An 18,272-nucleotide genomic window follows, 5' to 3' on the forward strand; every position below is an offset into this window, starting at 1 on the left:
AAAAACATTGCTTCCTAGGAATGCTTCAGGAAAATGATTGCTCTGGATTGCCTCAACTTCTCCCAAATCAGGGTCAGTCATGTGTCTGATGAGGCTTGTGCTCTGTAGCCCTCCCAGCTTGGTTCCATGGATCCCACCTCCTCTGGGGGCTCCGAGCCCAGGGGTGCAGGCAGCACTGGATGTGGGAGCTGCTGCTCCCTGTGCTCCTGGGGGCACCTCAGCTCTGCACACTGCTGTGATTGCTGACTGCTGAGAGCAGCAATCAGCCTAAATTAATAAGCAGGTGCCTTTGTGATCCAGGCAGAAAAGCACTCTGACAGGAATGACAAACTTGTTTTATTTGCAACCTACGTCAACACTCCAACCTAAGTTGCCCAAACATACTTAAATTGAATTAAATTAATCTGTTGTGCCCCCCTCAATGTTCTTCTCCCTCAGTTTCATGGCTCAGCTTTGAGTCTCCAGCTTTGGGACAGAGAGAGGAGGCACTGGGGTGAAGGGGATGTCACTGCATTTGCAAATGACATAAAAAACAGTGAGTTTCTTCAACAAGTAACTTATATTTTTATCACCCATGCTCAGGCTCCACTCTCCTGGCTTTCCCTCATCTGTTGAAGAACTTGCTGAGCTCTCTTAGCCCACCTCATGCTGCTGATCCTGGGCAAACATCCCAGCTGCTCCCTGAACAGCATCCTGGTGTGGCTGACAGCTTCAGCTCTGGGGGAAACTTCTCCTGCCAGGAGCACAAATCTCCCCATTGCATGAAATAATATATATTAAATGTGTGCCATTAACTCAGCAGCCATTTCCCTCTGGAGCTCTGCTACCAGTTGTGAACCCATCTAAACACTCCAAAGGTTGTGAGGTAGAGCAGTGCTAGAGATCAGCAGGAATTTAATTTTCTAATACGGAGATTTATTCCCTACCAACAGGGCTTTATATTGTGTGATCCCTGGCTCTGCTCAGCCATGAAGTCTATCTGAAGTTTGGGCTTGTTCCCATGAAAGGGATGCAGGGAAAAAAGGGAAAACACTTGAAAATTAGCCAAGGGGTTGTTGTGTTTAGGGAATACAACCTATATCCTTTTGACCTGCTATCCTAGCCATCATCTGCTTAGCTAACAGAGAAGGGAAACCATTGACAGGGCTAGCACAGAACTGATGCAGCTCTCTGGAGTCTCCTGGGTGTGGGAGCAGCAGAATGCAAAGAGCTCAGAGACCCCTCGAACTCTCAAGTGTACTAGAAAGACTTTAAATTATTCAGAGATCTGACCAAAACTCTCAGTGTGTATAAAGCCCATGAGACACCAGCTGGACTCACCCAGTTTAGGAAAAAAATCTGTCGCTCTTTGCTATTTTATAGGCACTTACTGCAAACTGCAATTTTATTTCACTGCTGTTTACCCCAAAGCAGAATTGTGGCTGTAAATACACCACTGGCAGTTTCCCCAGGGGAGCAGTAACTCTTGTTTCAGGCTCTAAAACCGGGCTCAGTTTTCCCTCTGTCCTGTCCACACAAGACTAAAGATTCACTGTGGCCAGGTGACACTGAGCCTACCCCCTGCTTTTGTCTTTGTGAACAGAAATGTCCACTGGTGTGCCCTGCCAGGCTAATTCACGGGTGGCACCTGCAGCACCTCCTTTTCAGGAAGGGTCAGCTGTGTGGCTTGAGTGACAAAAAGACAAAACACCTGCAGAAAGCCACCTGAAGCCCTTTTTCTCATCCAGCAGAGGATGAGGGTGAGAGTTTTTTGCACAGGTCTGTGTCACAGCAGCCCCCAGGATGCTCCCAGCACATGGGGCAAATGGTCCCTGTGCTGCTGGACTTTTGTAGGAACCCTCCAGGGCCTTGTGAGTGCAAAGTCCCTGCTCTGTCCCCTCCCTGCAGCCACAGCTCCCACCCCGCTCCCCCAGCTCAGCTCCTTCCCGCACATGGCACTGGGAGCTCCAGCAGCTGATCCCCTTAATTAGGTCACAAATGGACCACGTGTAAAACACTTGCACCAGCCAGCTCTTCTGAAGGAAAAACATGCAAACCCTGCCACTGGGGTAAAAGCTTGGGAGAGGAAAGATGCCAAAGCTGAAATAACTCTTCAAAACTTTATCCGGAGGAGCCTTGCTTCAGTTTCTGCTCGACAGCTGGGCCCTGCTCCCTGACACTGGAGCTAAGTGGTAGCTTTGCTTTAATTTCCTCTTGCTTCTGCTGCAATGCCAGATTGCTTGGATATTCGTAAACAGAGGGAATTTAATGAAAATTATAATTAGAGCCCTGCGGTGCTCTTGCAGGTCGCCTTTACACTGGGCTGCCTATTTACATTACAAATCAGGCTGGTGTCACTGCAGAGTCTGCAGCAAGAGAGGAGAATTCATTAAAAGGGAAGCACAGGGTGGGTGAGAAATAGGGGAGAGAGAGAAAATGATATTGTTGTTATTAATAATCTAGGAAATTGGGATCTGCCACGGTCTTGCTGCAGCTTTGCTCCTCGAAGGAAACCTCATCCTAATCAACCTGAAGCAGGAGGGGACTCAGCACAGTCACCCAGAGACTTCCATGGCAATTACTGTACAAATGGACCCTTTATTCATAGAGCAAGGCTTTCTCACCTCACCATGACACTGAGAAGTGCTCTTAGCACCTAGCTGTCAATTTGGGGGTGTTAGGAAGAGACAACATGAAGCCAAAGGGATGCAATTCCCCTTATTTTGCAGCTTTCCCTTTCCACCTACCAGCAACTCCATATGATGCTTCTTGCCCCTTGTAATGCCACAGGCAGCAGCTCCTGCTCCTGCTCCTTCCACCAAAGCCCTCCAGCACAGCTGGGGACTCTCTGTCTTCCCATCCATGCAGTGAAATTAGGAATAACAACCTCATTTTACACAGAGGATTGCTGAAGACTTGCAGAAAGGTTCTGTAACATTCCACACCAATAATTCTGCCCCAGCACTAACAGCATCTTCACTACCACTGTGGTTTTTTGGACACACACCTGTCCTTGGTGACAACAAGAGGTGGCATCTTAGGTTGGGAACTTCCCATAGTGACAGCAGCACCAACCCTAACCCCTCACCTTTCCCTTCACTGTCACATTCTCAGCACAGAGGTGAACTCCCCCTGTTCCCTTTCCTGCATCCCCCAGATGAGAAGCTGGAGGCATTTTAGGAGTTGGGCTGCAAACAGGCCAAGTGGTTTGTTTGCATTTCATCCACACTATCATCATATAAAGTGACCCATACTGTGACAGCTGGGTTTTAATCATCACCAGTAACACTGATGTTTGTGCTTTGCACAAAAAAAAAAAAAAAAAAACCAAACAAAACACAAAAATGTGTTTATATCCGTTAAAAAAAAAAAAAAGGACAAAATGAAAAATTATAGTTGAAAAAACATGTAGCCATTTTTTCAGCTGAAAAATAGATATCAGTGAAGAAATACTGACCAACTCTCCCCTAATGAATGTTCCAGCAAATTTCCAGGCCTGTCATCAGAGCATGAAATGAAAAAAGAACTGGGAAGAAAATAGCATTTTGGACAAGAAAAACATTTAGCAGTTCAGCTTCTGGTTCCAGTAAAATGCTTCTGACAGGAAGAGTTTTAAATTGGAGCAAACAGGAAAACAATGATTTTGTTCAAAACAGGGACCGTCAGAGGCTTTCGGGGTATTGTAGGAATTTTCCAATGACCACAGTCCCCACAAAGAACTTCCCTCTAAGAAGTGGATAGAAAATGAATCAATCACTATTGATTTTCATCATCTGATTACTTCTCTGGAAGAAAATCAGTCCTACTTAAGCAATTGATTCGTTACCTTAGCAATTACAGGTTAAAAAAATGGCTTTCCTTGCCTCCTCCAAGGCATGCCAACTAGGGATATTGCAGTTTTCCAGCCATTTCAGGAGGCAGAGCCAATTTTATGTGATCAAAGATGAGTTCTGAGCTGTCACCAGCACCCTCGGCATGGTCTCAAAGAGGTGAGGAAGGCTGGGCACCTCCTGGGCTTCTTCCTCAGCTGCACCTCCCAAGAGCAGTGCAGGCTGCAGAGCAGAACTCCAGCTCTATTTTCCTCTAATAAGAGCAAGAAAACAGAGACACACAATGTGCTCAAACAGATTAATCAAGTAAATACCTAAAGAGGGAGCTGGCAGAAAGTTTAGGCGTGATTTGAGGCTGAAGATGTGCTTCCCTCTTTCACGGGTGATGGAGCAATTTGGGAACTGCAGTCTGCTCTGGGCAGTCATGGAAGGGTGAGAGCACAGCTCTGCTGCAAAACATAGTCTGAGTGCTGGGAATCAGGGCTCCAGGGTGGATTTTCTGGGATTCACAGCATGAGAGTGGCTGTGGGGGAAGTCACTGTGGTTTTCTTGTGCCCACTGTCCCCTGCACCACTGTGGTTCCTGCTGTGCTTGAGAGGAGCTCAGCAAAACCAAAGATTCTCATCAGGGATTTACCAGCAATACAGAATCATGCTGAAAACCCACCAAGGTTTACCAAATCCTCCCACTGGCGCTGACAGCATTGACCACCTCACTTTTGGTGCTGCATGGCCTTTGTTTTTGCTCCTCAGCCCAAGTGGATGATGAAATGAGAGCCATGACGTTCACTTTGATGGAGGCGAGCTGCTGGCTTTCCAACAGGGCAAATAGGGATTCAGGGCCTTTTAAAAAGCATTATTTTTAAAGGAAAGCCCTTTTGAGTGAGGGCTAGAATGGGGTTATTTTCTACATGACCAAGCACCAAAAAGAAAGCAGCAGCCCAGTCCATGCTCTTATCACCCTCCCTGAGTCACCCACTGGATAGATTTGTCACAAGGTGAAATAAAAGCAAGTCCTCAATTTATTATCATTTTCTACTTGTCCTCCTTAATGCAGTTCCTGCCAGGATGAGTTTGCTGTGGGAAAATGGAATGAAACCAGGCCTTTCAGTTTGCTGCTAAATGGGACTGGGGGGAGGAGGCTTCCAGGGGGGAGGGAAAATCTTCCTCATTAGAAGGGGAAAATGTGCAACGCAGAGTTTTCATCGGATGCTGCCCAGCCTCCCAATTAGGGTGGCTGGGACAAACAGTGGTGTTATTATATGTAACTGTTTATCCAGTGTCACTCAGCCATGGTTTATTTTATGAGCACAATTTATCTCCTCTGTTGTGTTACCAAATTTGTTTGCATTTTCAGTTCACTCGAGTGTCTCTCCTTCATTGTGCACATCTTTTGGCCTCCCACCAACCAACTCCCCAAGTTTCCAGGAGTGCCACACAATGGCCAGCCCCTCCTGTGCTTCATTTTTCACATGACATTTTTGTCCCCTTATTTCTGTGCTGCCCCTGCCCCTCCCCTGCAGCAGACCCGCAGCTCCTCAATGGCTCATGGTTTATTCAACAGCAAGGCTGAATTTCTCTTTTCCTTCTCTTTTTCCACTTTCCTCTGCTTTTGGAAACAGAAGCTGGTCAATAGACCAGCTCTGGGGAACAATGTTCACTTGCAGCAAATCTTTGTGATCTGGCTCCACAGGGCAAGATTTTGGTGACCCTGTGGGGGCTGAGTCCCAACCAGCAGCTCACCCATGGGGCCCCCACAGACTCTTGTGTCTCCTTCAGCCGTGGAAAGGGACAAAGACTTGTCCTCTATTAGCTTGTGACACCAAAGCTTCATCCACACCTCTCCTTGGAGGTGTGGGATGATTCTTCATCCCTGGAGCAATGGCACTTTTGGTTTGCTCCTACTCCAAACTTCCTGCCCATTTCCCCCCGCCAAGTCCTGTGATCTTCTTGCTTGTGGGTCTGGCTGCAAGGATTAGCTAAAATAGAAAAGCTAATCCACATTAATGGACATTCAAATCCTTGCTGCTACATTAAGTAATTTCAAGGAAGTTTAATCTGGCAGAACTCGGAGGCGACTCCAGACAGTGACAACAACATCTTTGCATTGCCTCTTCCTCCAGCCTGGTGACACTGCAGCAGGAAGATGCAGCATTTTCCTCCTTTTTGTAGCAGGACCCTATTTCTGATGGGTTCTGATGAGCTCCCAGCCCTGCCCTGTAGCTGAACCTGGGGTTTACTTCTTCTTCCCCATTGAGTGTGCCAGGATTGGGATTCTGGGATTTCTGATAGAAAACCTGGACAGTGTCTCAGCACCAGACCCTGGGGCTCCATCTGAAATGCCCTTTGTTTAGAGGTTAGTGGCCAAAACTGGGAGTGAGGAATTTTACCTGGCCAAGGGAGGCTTCATGAGGAAAAAAGCTGGCAGCCGTGAAACCTGGGATACGTCTCATGCAAGGAAAGCATCCTATAGGATACTGCCCTAACACCTCCTGTCACTGTGAGCTGCTCTAGAAATTCATTGTACTTGAAATGATTCACTCAAGTATCCATTCAGTCTCAGTTCATGGATTGCAGAGCCTTTATTGCACACCCATATATTTAGCACTGGAGAGTTCTCAGCAGTTCTAACAGCCCTGTCATCTAAGGAACAAAACAAAGAGCCATTATTCATCACAAGGGAGACACAGTCTTTATTGTCTGAAGCCATGGCAGAGTTTTTCTATCACCCTATCTATTCTTTCTCACTGTCACACAACTCAGCTTTAAGCTGTCTCAGTGGCAGCCCTGGAGGTCCAAATCTTTTGCAGCTTCTCCCAGTGAAGTGCCCAGATAATGTTGTGTTGGACTGACCACAGGACTGACCCCAAGCTTGCAGGAGCAGGAGGAGGAACCTTTCCAGAAAAGCTTGAGGTGGACATTCATCTCTGCTAGGTCAGGAGTAAAAGCCAAGCTGGGTTATTTCAAGACATGAGGAAGCACAGCTACAAGGAGAGATGGATGGATGTGAGTTTTGGGCACTGATTACAGCCAGAAGATCTGGGTTTGGCCCTGGCCTGATGGCAGAGCTGTGCTGGCTGTAGGACACATCAAGCTGTGCACATCACCTGTCCCAGCCTCCCAGCAGCCCTCTCAAACAGCCTCAGGGTTTCCTTGCTGGATCTGTGTCCAGCATGCAGCTGGAGGAGCCAGCCTGGTTCTCTGGATCTGGACATGTGGGGATTAATACCTTGGGACCTAAGCATGAACCACCCTCCATCCTGCTTAGCATCTGCTTGACTTGCTCTGTGCCTCTGGAAAAAGCAGGCCAGATTTGGGGCCACAAGACCCCCTCAGTGGTGCAGATGAGCCTATTAAATGCAAACAAAGCAGCACCATTCACAGAACCAACTACATCATGGTCTCCTCAGGCTTCAGGAGCATTTGGGGCTGTGCCTGTGTCAGCACAAGGCAGGACAAGGAGCAGAGCAGATCCCTTTGAGAAGTTCTGTGCAGCTCTCACCAGCTGTTTGCAGTAAGGCAAATTCATCCTTCCCTTGGATGTCTCTGCTCAAAATAATGAGATGGGAAACTTGGAGACCCACAATCCTAAAAAATGTCAGACATCTGAAAAAAAGAAAATAATTGCACTTTCCCAGCTTTTAATTTGTTTTAAGGTTGGCAATCACATCTCCAAGCATCCGAGCTCACTTTTCTCCACGTGCTCAGACAGCAAAGGGCACAAAACAGCCTGTGAACTCCCCTCACACTTCTCCCAGCACCCACTCTGCTCCCTGCTGAACAGCCAGCAATCTCCCAGGCTAATTAGCCAAACGGTATTCTGCACATATTTAGCATTTCTGAGTAATTAGGATAATCTGATTTCTCCCCTAATTCTGTACATCCACAATGTAAGCAGGTGTGTTGCCTTTCCCACAATGACATCGCAGGAGTGTTGTCTGCCAGAGCCAGGGGTGCCAGCAGCCTGGCAGAGCCCATGCCCATCTCCCACGTGGGATCTGCTCACGGATTACCAGCAGCCATGGGGAATTGGGAACTGGGTTTGTGTTGGCTGAGCGACCAGCAGCTCAGATATTCATGGAAGTTATCTAAATGCACAGTCCCCAAATCTGGCCAGAGATCCGGATGTTCCCTTCCCCACGCTCGGGGATCAGCTGCGGGAGGTGTTTCGTGCTGCAGTTGAGCAGCAGGTGTTTGGCCCAGAGCCTCAGAGGTGTTTTGGGTTCTGGAGAGGTTCTGGGAGTCAGCCCAAAACTCAGGGCTCAGATCTTGGTCATTCTCCACGAGGTTATCAGCCCATGGGCCTGGTCCTTATCTCTGTGAACCTGTGAGCTGGCAACTGCTTATCGGTGGTCTGCGCCACTTCCAAGGTCTCCTGAAATGAATGACCTTAAATGAAGGTCCAAGACAGTCAGACCAGGCCAGCTCTTTCTTGTCCTGCTGAGGTGGGTCTTTGATTCAAGAGATTTTCCTCTAGCCAGCTTCACTCAGTAATCCCTTCTCAGGGAAGCAGAAAAATTTTGTGGGTTTTTTTTTTTTTTTTTTAAGTGCCCATGAATATATCCTGGTTCAAGGAGCATTTGGATATGGTCCTTCCACCAAAGTGGGAGTTCTTAAAGGAGTATCAATGATCCAGCATCTCTCAAAGAAGAAAAGGTTGCCCCTAAGCCCCACAGCACAGAGTTACATTCTCCCAAGTATCTGGACCATAGCAGTAATATTAAGCAAAGACCCTGCCACAACGCCTCCACAAAAACACCATCCATCTGCTGAGCTTCAGGTGGGGAAGAAGTTTGCTTGAAGACCTTAGAGTAGAACCCAGTGTACTCTCAACTCAAAGAAGTTTCTAACATGCACGACAATGCTCTTGTTGTAGTACTTTACAATAACATCCAAACTTCCTAAATATGAACAAACCTGAGTAAGGTTAGGACTTAAGATTCCTCCTGATCTCCAAGGGGGTCAACCATGCTGGTAGTGAGATTGACTCTGGTTACTACAGAGGTAATGTTCAAATGGAGCTGGAGATAGACAGTGACAAACTGTTAATTGTGGGGAGCCTGTTTATCCATGATGGATGACCACAGCACTCAGAGCACGCCATGCAAGGCTACACTCAATATTTTATAAGTTGTGTGGGTAATAAAATGCTCCATCCCCTTCTTCAGTGTCCTCTAGCTCACCTTCCTGTTCACATGAAATGGTGCTCACAGATTAACTATCCCCAGGGAACAGCACTTAGAAAACAGAAATCAGCACCAAATGCTTTAATGGGTCCAAGGCTGTTGGGAGGGTCACCACAGACACAAGGCAGGTCCCTGGTCCCCTGAGAGGTGTCACAGGAGGCACCTTCCCAGGTTTTGTATATTTGCTGTAACTGTGTATTCATCTGAGCACCTGAATACATTTTTTATAAGGTCTTAGGACTTCAGGAGAAATGGAACTGAACTGTCCTCAGTACTGTTCAATTCTTGCTCTTTCCTCTTTGACCAGTTGGCCAAGTGCTCACCAAGGAAGGACAGAGTGTGTCCTGTATCATTCTGAGCTCAGGTCAGTGATGTCCCAGGTCACGGGGGTGGCACAATGACAGAGCACAGCACATCCAGCCCTCCCACCCCACCACTGGGCACTGGGATGGCTCTGCTGCTGAAAACGGGGACAACCTGTGCTCCCACAAACACCAGGGCTGGGCACACATCTGTGTGCTTGCTCACTGGTTCAAAAGAACACAATGAAGATCCTGGTTTACTTGAGTTTTGAGCTTTGGTGGGAAAAAATGAAGGGTTAAAAAAAAAAAAAAAAAAAGGAAATAGGGAAGAAAGCAGATATTTTGCTGGCCAGAGAGAGCCTGGGGAGCAGGTGGGAAGCTGCCTGCAGGGCTGGCCAGTAGCTGAGAGGTGGCAAAGGAAGCTGGCACAGCAAGTCCTGACGTCTGCCCGCCTCGAGCAGGTGATGAAGACAATCTGTTGCCTCAATTCCCACAGTATATTTTCATTAGGCCCAGGCAGATGGCAGCTGAGGTCATCGCTTCCACACCATCATCCTTTCAGCCCAAAGGTGTCAGGGAATCTGACATCTCAATTACTAAACCTGGAATCACCCAAGCAGCACCTGATGGATGATGGGGGAGAGGGGATCAGAAAAGCTGCGTTCCTGATTTCCATGAATTCTCACCTTGGAGAGAAAATCTGGGACATGCACTTCCCTCATAAACAACATATTTGTATCCCATGGTCTGACACAAAAGCAGCTGTGCTAAGAATGAGCCACAGACACCAGGAAAATGGCAATTAAGCCCTTGTGGAAAATAGACCAAAAAGCACCCCTTGGAAAAGACATTTGATGTTAATGAGCTACAGCAAAGTCAAGGGAGGAGATGTTGATCTTGCCCCGGCAGAGATCTGCTGCTTGCTCCTCCATAGTCTGTGAAGCCTCAGAACATAGAGCAAAATAAAACTTCTGTTCCTCACAAGGACACTCAGATATGGGACCAGGGCTTAGCTAAGGCAGGAGGAGCCAGAGCAACACCACCATTGACTTTTCTGTGCTCAAGGTGAGACACAATTCTGACACGCTGGTAAGAAGCAGCAACTCTGCTGAAACATCATCTCAGAGATTTCTGCCAGATACTTCAATCACTTCAGTTTTTCTCCTCCCTATTATTACCACCTACTCTCCTACTATTACTTTACTACTACTGATTCTCAACTTTTTACTCCTGTTAATCCATACTTTTGTAATCCCTACTATTATCCCTGGCAAGAAGAAGATGAAATAAGATTCTGACTCTTACCAAAGATCAATAAACAAATGAAGCAGAAGTTGTTTATTCTTAGTCTGAAATCTCATGAACTCTAAGGTAATATTATGATTCAATGATTACAAAATATCTCAGATTCCAATTTCCACTGGGCATTTATTCACTGAGTTTCCTTCTGCAACAAAAATACCCCAAACCACTGTGAGCAGATGAGTCACTGCAGGAAAGCACCACCCTGAGCAACACCCAAACCTGTGCTTTCCCTTTGAGGATTTTTCTCCTTAAACCCCACCATGAGCTGGGTTTGGGGGACCATAATGATGTCAGAGATATCTGAAAGGTGAGAACATCCAGGGTGCACAACCTCAACGAAAAAAAAAACAACAAACCAACTGCTTTTTGGGGAGACTTTTCAACTGTTTTCAGAAGTATTTTCAAGCTTCTGTAAAAGTTCAAAATATTTGGGGTTTGGCACAATAAACACCCCCATCATTTTTAGCAAGCATTGCTAAATGCTAGGGTATTTTCTTCCTTTTTTGTCCAGAAATGTAATTTTTTCCCTCCTCGTGTTCTTTAGACGGGGAAGGGGTGAAGAATGTGCTGCTTTTGAGACAGAAGTTTCCACTTGGTTAAAAACTCTTTCTACCAAACTGAAACACAGAGACACAACCTGTGCAGTTGGGTGTACTCATCACATCTACTGTGGGTGGAGCGGGGACAAAGGGAACATTAAATCACAAATTATCCCTGGTTTTGGAGGGTGTTTTAAAAAGAAAGAAAGGTTTAGTTCTACTGACCTCAGCCCCAACATTTTGTTAATGGGAAAGGCAATGCTACAGCTGGGGCACTTGCTGCTCACTGGATAATATGCATTTTCTTAAGTGCTCAAAAAGCAATGGGTTGATCCAGAGTTTTCCTGGAGGAAAAGAGATCACAATCTGGCCTTTGTTATCCAGTTTGTTCTCCAAGAGTTCATACTTGAGGGCCCCTGGAGCAGATTCTTGGAAGAGCTCCACTTTGCACCCCAGCCAAAACGATCTGAGTTTCCATATATTCTTAGCACACAATGGAGCAACGTCAGCTCCCTTAACCCCACACCAGCCAGAGGGAGAGGGTCCCCATCAGGGAAAACCAGCTCCTTCTCTTCTTCTACTGAGAGGAAAAGGGGAAGCCAAAGGAGCAGAGAGTGACCAGAAAAAATCAGAGTGGTCAACAAATTCTCTGTGTCAGCCGAAATAAAACCCCAGCTCTCCAAGGAGAGTTGACTTCAACACCACGCTGCCCTCAGCTGCTTTTTTGGCTTGGCTTTGGCCAAATTTCATTGCTGGTCTGAGTGGGTTTGGTTAGAGGACACAGTTCCTGTGAGTCATCTGCAATCTCCAGCAGCACCATAGGAAAGGCGGATGTGGGGAGGCAGGAGACCTGGGCACGCCTGAAACACAGACCCCAGACTGCTCCTCCCTTGTTCTTCCCTTCTGCTGCAGCGTACTGACTCCAGCTGCTCAGGAAAAATGGGGGAAGAGGGAAAAAATCTCACGAAAAATTCAACTTTTTGTAAGAAAAGCTCCACCGCTCCAAAATTAAAAATGTTTGCCAGCACAGTAAACATTTGCCAGGACATATTTGACTTTTCGCCAAAATATTCTGGCCCAAACTTGGGAGAAAAAGTCAGGATTGTCTACGGAAAGCAGATACGTCTCATGAAAATATTCATTTAGTCAAATCCCCAGGTTTCTACTGAAAGTCAGCTTCAGTGGAAAATGCTGACGAGCTCTATTATTGGCACAGCTTTAATTTTCCTTTGTCTGGAACAGACACGGAGAAGACAGCATCTGTCAAACGCAGTCTTTAGTTTTACATTATTATTTAGCCTGGAATATTGTTCAAGGACTTCAGGATAGGTTTGAGCCATCACATAACTGGGTGCTGTGCACACCAACCAAAGCTGGCCCTTTCCCTGGAGGGGTTAGGATTTAAGCACGAGCCATGGAGAAGATAAACAGCTGGGGAGAGCACAAGGTAATTTTGGAGGGGTCCTGGGCAGCGTGATGAGCAAAGGGACGCTGTGCTTCCCCTTGCACCTGCTCTCCCCCCAAGGCTTTGTGCTCAGCCTCACGGCAGCTGGGCAGGCTCACAGCTCCCCCAGGGCAGCCTGACTCTGCCCTGGCTCCAGAGGCAGCTGCAGAGGAGGGGAGAGACAAGTCCTGCTCTCCTCGCCCAACCTCCAGCCCAAATGATCCCTGGGGTGGAGAGGAGAAAGCCGAGCAAGTAATTCCTGCAGCCCTCAGACACTGCAATCCTGTCTCCTCCTCACCATGGAGAGGGACACACTCTGCCACCCTGCCTCTTGCAGCCCACGTGTGCTGAGGGATGGAGTCAGACAAGCAGGATCACAGAATCCAGGTTTGGCTTGGAAGAGACCTCAGATCATCTCACTCCAGTCCCCTGCCAGGGCAGGGACACCTTCCACTGTCCCAGGCTGCTCCAGGCTCCATCCAACCTGGCCTTGGACACTTCCAGGGATGGGGCAGCCACAGCTTCTCAGGGTCTCACCACCCTCACAGGGGAGAATTTCTTCCCAAAATCTAATTTAAACCTGCTCTCTTTCAATTTAAAGCTATTTCTCCTTGTCCTATCACCACATGCCCTTGTTAAAAATACCTTTATTCCAATTATTTTAACTTACACTGGATTTTTGTCCAGATCCATCTTTTCCATGGCATCCCACTGCCAGTCTGCCCCACTCCCCTTCTGCCCTCACTCCTCACATGCCCTGCATCATTTTATGCCTCAATCAAACCAATACAAGCACTTCAGGAGAGTAGTGAGAGAAGGATCTGTGCTGGTTTCAAAGAGCTTCCAGAATTGGTTATCCTCTTCTGTAAGAGATTAAAAAGGAATCACTAAGAAAGGAGCAAGGCAGAAAGAGAGCATGAGGAAATAAATAAATAAATGGATAAATAAATAAATAAATGGATAAATAAATAAATAAATAAATGTATATAGTTACTTTTGGTTAGTCTCAATGTGCAGTCCCATCCCAGGGCGCCTTGTTCTGTGCTCATTTGAAGTATTAGTCACTTTTTCCATTAGAAGCTGTTATTCTAGGGGGATTTATAATGTATCTGTAAAATTGTCTCCAGGCTTTGCTTGGCATCTGAGCTCTCAATCCATGGACAGAATGTAAAGAAACTACAGTTGATGATTTATAGGGACAGGGCACAGGGAGCCAGGGAATTTTTCCATGCTCAGTGGAAATAAATTCACATTGTGCCTCCGGTGCACAGGCACTTACTGCTCCAGAAAATTCACCAGTTGGGTGCAATCTCACACTGGCCGAGAGGAAAGCAGCAAATCAATGATTATTTCATATCTCCCTGCCTGAGACCCAGCCCTGCTCTGTGGCTCCTCACCAGGACCCACCCAGCCCAATGGTGGGTGTGACAGCCTCACTCCATTCGGGTTCAGAAATCCTGCCCTTAGCAAACCTTTTTCAATTCTAATTCCTACTCGGGGCATTTCTTTACCCACTACAGAGGCTCCCTGACAGAGAACCTCATGATTTTTTTCCTGGGGAGGCCTATGGCTCATTTAAACTTTGCTCTTGTTTCTTAATACGCATCTGCCCAAAGGTTGGGAGGGATGAGGAAGGGCTGGTGATCTGATACAGGTGGCAACAGCTCCTGGATGGCAGAGGTGTTTGGGAAAAGCGAGAATGGGGAGGTGACAACCTTTGGGAATCACAAACCCTGGAAAAACACCCCAACACTTTGCTGATGGTCCTTCTCCTTGCCATCCATGGCTGAGGATAAACCCTTTCACAGGGCAGCCCTGACCTGGGCCAACTTTCACCCAAACTGCTGCTGGAGGTAGGGCTGGACTGGGAAAAATGGAAGGATTAGGGACAGGGATGCACACCAGGACAGAGAAAGGGAGAGCCAGAACCTTCTTGCAGCTTCCTTGCAGCACTGCTCAGCAAAGCACCGAGCGTAACGTGGACACTTCAAGGAAACAATAATCTAAAATTGGAGCACGGCAAATTATTTATTCAAACTACAGCCTTCCCTCCCCCCTTGATTAGCAAACCGCTGGGGAGTCAGCCCTGATTTTCTTCAGACAGATGCAAACGCTCTCCTCCTCTCCCTGTGCCACGGGGCTCAGCCCGTGGGGGCTGAGGAGCTCGTTGGTATTCGCATTGTGCAGCAGCTCCTTCAATTCACACGTTGGTTGTTCTGCTCTCCGGCTGGAGCACAAACTTTTTCTTTGGGAGCTCACACTGCAAATGATGAATTTGTTTGTTTTCTGCCTTTCCCCCCCCCCCCCCCCCCCCAGGAAAACATTTAGACTGCAGTGTGCAAACTCTCCCCACACGCTCACTCAACGACTTGCACCTAATAATAAAACAATCTATATGAAGCATTGCAACTCACATCACCGAGTCGAGTTTTTTTGGGGGTTGTTCATGTTTCCATTCATCATTTATATAAAAAGCCGTGTGAAGCTCTGAGGAACAGACAAGAGAACACGTAGCAGATCTCAGGAGTGTGCTGTAGAAGTGAAGTGGGAGATCTCAGCACCAAAATCCTCTCCCCACTTAACTCAGAGGCAAAACGTCCACACAAGAGCCAAAATTTCACCCCTGGGACTTGGGCAGTGGGAGACCCAGAGCTTGGCAACAAACAGGGAAGGCTGTGAAGGGTTCAAAGTATCAGATGAAGCTGAGCAGAGACATGAGAGGAACAAAGGAAGTTCACGTCATTATAATTTATTGATGATCTTGGCCTGATTGCTTCAGTGTTTTGTCTTAGCAGAGCCCACCCTGGGCAGCAGCGAGTCCTGCACGTCACTCGGCCATGCGGACGTGGAAGTAATGTGATGATTTACAGACAAAGTTTGCTTAATTAAATAATCAAGTAAATAACAAAGCACCATCAAAGCTGGATCTCACCCTCACCCAAGCTCTTGCTGGGAATTGGCCAGGATCTCCTGACCTCACCCCCACCAGAGCACAGCTCCAGAAATTCCCTCACCATAGTTCACATTTTTCCAGCTCTACCAATTCACCCAGCAAGCGCCATGGGAAATCGCTACAGCTTGAGGCATCCAAACTTGCTGAAGAATGAGCCAAACTGATTCTTTTCTTCAAGGAGGAGGGTCTTAGGGAAAATAAAATGCTGGGGGTTCTTTGTCCCCGTATCTTGGATACAAGAAAACTCCCACGCTTGTCAGAAATCAGAGCAGCACCAGCAGCTCATGGCTTTTTCTTTTTTTCTTTTTCTTTTTCTCATTCCCTCCCTTTTATTTTCCCCCAGTGTGTGAGTGTGGGCTTAGAGCAGGATGACATAGTGATGGGTTTAAGAGACAGTGAGCACTGAGACACCAATTTCTAACGCAATACAGGGTGCAGCTTCTTTCCTATGTGATCACGGGTGAAAAATCAAAAGAAATAATCCAGGAGACTAAATACACTCCCCAGCCATTCAACTCGCTCATAAATATGCTGAGCAAGATGCTTTGTGCAAGAAAACCCCATCACTCCTATTCTGTATTTTGTTTAACGATGAGTCAAATCCTCCACATTCACCTTCCAATTTTGCTAGTCTGGGTTCACAGGGGTGCATTCCCACCCTCTTCCCTTGCAATTTTAGGCCGCTGGGTATCATTTCAAAACTAGCAGGTTCCCAGTTTTCCTCTCCCATCTTCAGTCCTGCTCCCTAACTCTTTGCAAGAAAAGAAACATTGTCACAGCACCAAACTCCAAAACAAAGAGTTTTAACTAAACTCACCCCTTGGCACCAGCAAACTATTCAAAAGAACTTCGCAGGAAGCCTGCCCTTTCCTGCGCGCTGCTAACGCTCCAAAATAAAGCAAATTTGGGACACGGCAATGAAATTAAAACCCTAGATGCTGTCATTTCCTTTTTAAGGCTGGAGGAGCCCTGGAGCCCATTAGCTATTGACAAGAAGGGGACCCTCCAGATCCAGGCTGGATGAGCAGACACTCAGGGAACAACCAGACCTTTGTTTACCATCAATGCAGATGTCATAAGGACCAGGAACCCGCACCCGCCAAGGACCGACCCGTGCCTACCAGGGACCGCACTCTCCGCACACTGGGAAGTTTATTCCTACATAAATACATCCGTATTAACAGGCACATTCTATCTAAGCACTTCATCCCGAGGAGGTTTGAAATAATTCCGTCCGAGCCAGCACAGACCCCAGCAGGGTGGGATGCGGGAGACCAGGGCGGGATGCGGGTGAACCTCTCCGTGAAAGAGGCTGAAGGTACCGGTGGGTTTATTATGCACGTATGAAGTTTGCTTCGGGTTGCAACATCGCCACCGAGCCGCCGGGACTCCTCTCAAAGAGTAATTATTTTCTTCTTTTTTTCAGTTGTATTTTATAAACACCAACTTATTCATTGAAAACTACTTTTTCCCCCCTTTCTTTTTTTTTTTTTTTTTTTTCTTTTTTTTGAGTTCTAAGCACCGGTAAATCCCATTTGGCACGGCACAGCGTCCCCGGTGCGCAGCCCGACATCCCTCCACCTTGCTGCTCCGAGCCGAAGTTGCGGCGGAGCGCAGCCCTGCCCGGGGCAGCGGGCACCGGGGCGCTTTTGTTCGCGGCCCCGTCCCGGGCAGCCGAACCCGCAGGTCCCCGCGGTCCCCCCGATGCCGAGCGCCTCCACTCACCAGCTGCAAAGTGCAGAGGAAGATGAGGGTGCAGCGGCCGGTGCAGCATCCCATGGTCCCCGAGCGGCGGGGCAGGGCAGGGGCAGCCCGCTGGCCGCCGCCCTGGGGCTCCGCTCCGCTCGGCGCCCGCGGAGGTCGCTCGGTGTCGCTCGGTCGGTGCCGGCTGCCGGAGCCCCTCCGGGAGCCGGGGAGGAGGCGAGCGGGGCCACAGCTTAAAAGGGCAACGCTCCGGCGGCGCTGCCGTCCCGCAGGCTGGGCGGGCTGGCGGGGCGGGGGCTGCCGCCAACGCCGGGATGCGCCCCCCGGGCCGCCGCAGGCGCGCTGGGATGCTCCGGCCCCGGCCCCGGCCCTCCCCCGGGAGGCGGGGGCAGCTCCGATTCCCCGGACGGGGCAGCCCCTTGTTTTCCTCTTGGCCGGACGCGGGAGTGGGCGGTCAGTGCCGGGGCTGGCCAGGTGTGCGTGCAGAACACGCGGTCTGTGCAGCTCCTCTCCTCTTCCCACATATGCGCCCCCGTGCAGGTGATGTGGAGCTCCTCTCCTCTTCCCACTCGGTCTGTGGAACTCCTCTCCTCTTCCCACTCGGTCTGTGGAGCTCCTCTCCTCTTCCCACTCGGTCTGTGGAACTCCTCTCCTCTTCCCACACGGTCTGTGGAAGCTCCTCTCCTCTTCCCACATATTTTCCCCCGTGCAGGTGCTGGCATGTTCACCCTGAGCATTATGAAGCACCAAAGTAACCTAAAATGCAATGGTTTTTCTCATAATTTTTTTAAATTTTTTTTTTTTTTTTTTGTCAGAGTGGATGCGCATGGGAAACAAACTCCTAAAGGGCGATAAGACACGGGATTCTTTAAAATGCACGTTTTTTGGTATTTTACAGTGTACCCAGGCTTGAGAAGGAATCCCAGCTGACTGGGAGCAGAGGGATGTAGGAGAGCATCACTCTACTTCCAAAAGTGCTTCTATCTGAGCACCTTGTACGCACCACTCGCTGTACCCTGCAGCTGCAGAAA

At 48.2% G+C, this 18,272-nt stretch overlaps 1 protein-coding gene across 3 annotated transcripts in view; it reads right to left on the bottom strand.

Annotated features, from left to right (window-relative positions):
• NKAIN4 (sodium/potassium transporting ATPase interacting 4) overlaps nucleotides 1-17,520 on the bottom strand; it is a 51,381-nt gene extending 33,861 nt beyond the window's left edge. For 2 of the 3 annotated variants that reach the window (XR_002465169.3, XM_021527252.3), the window contains exon 1: nucleotides 17,263-17,518. Coding sequence is in view for 2 of the 3 variants with exons in the window: in XM_021527252.3 (XP_021382927.1) it covers nucleotides 17,263-17,316 (54 nt within the window). In the remaining variant the exon portion in view is untranslated. Of the gene's footprint in view, nucleotides 1-17,262 lie in introns of all 3 variants that reach the window. The other variant, XM_021527254.3, reaches the window with a different exon arrangement.
• Nucleotides 17,521-18,272: the final 752 nt, after the last annotated feature.

The sequence above is a fragment of the Lonchura striata genome, chromosome 17 (genome assembly GCF_046129695.1).
Source record: "Lonchura striata isolate bLonStr1 chromosome 17, bLonStr1.mat, whole genome shotgun sequence".
Lineage (NCBI taxonomy): Eukaryota > Metazoa > Chordata > Aves > Passeriformes > Estrildidae > Lonchura > Lonchura striata.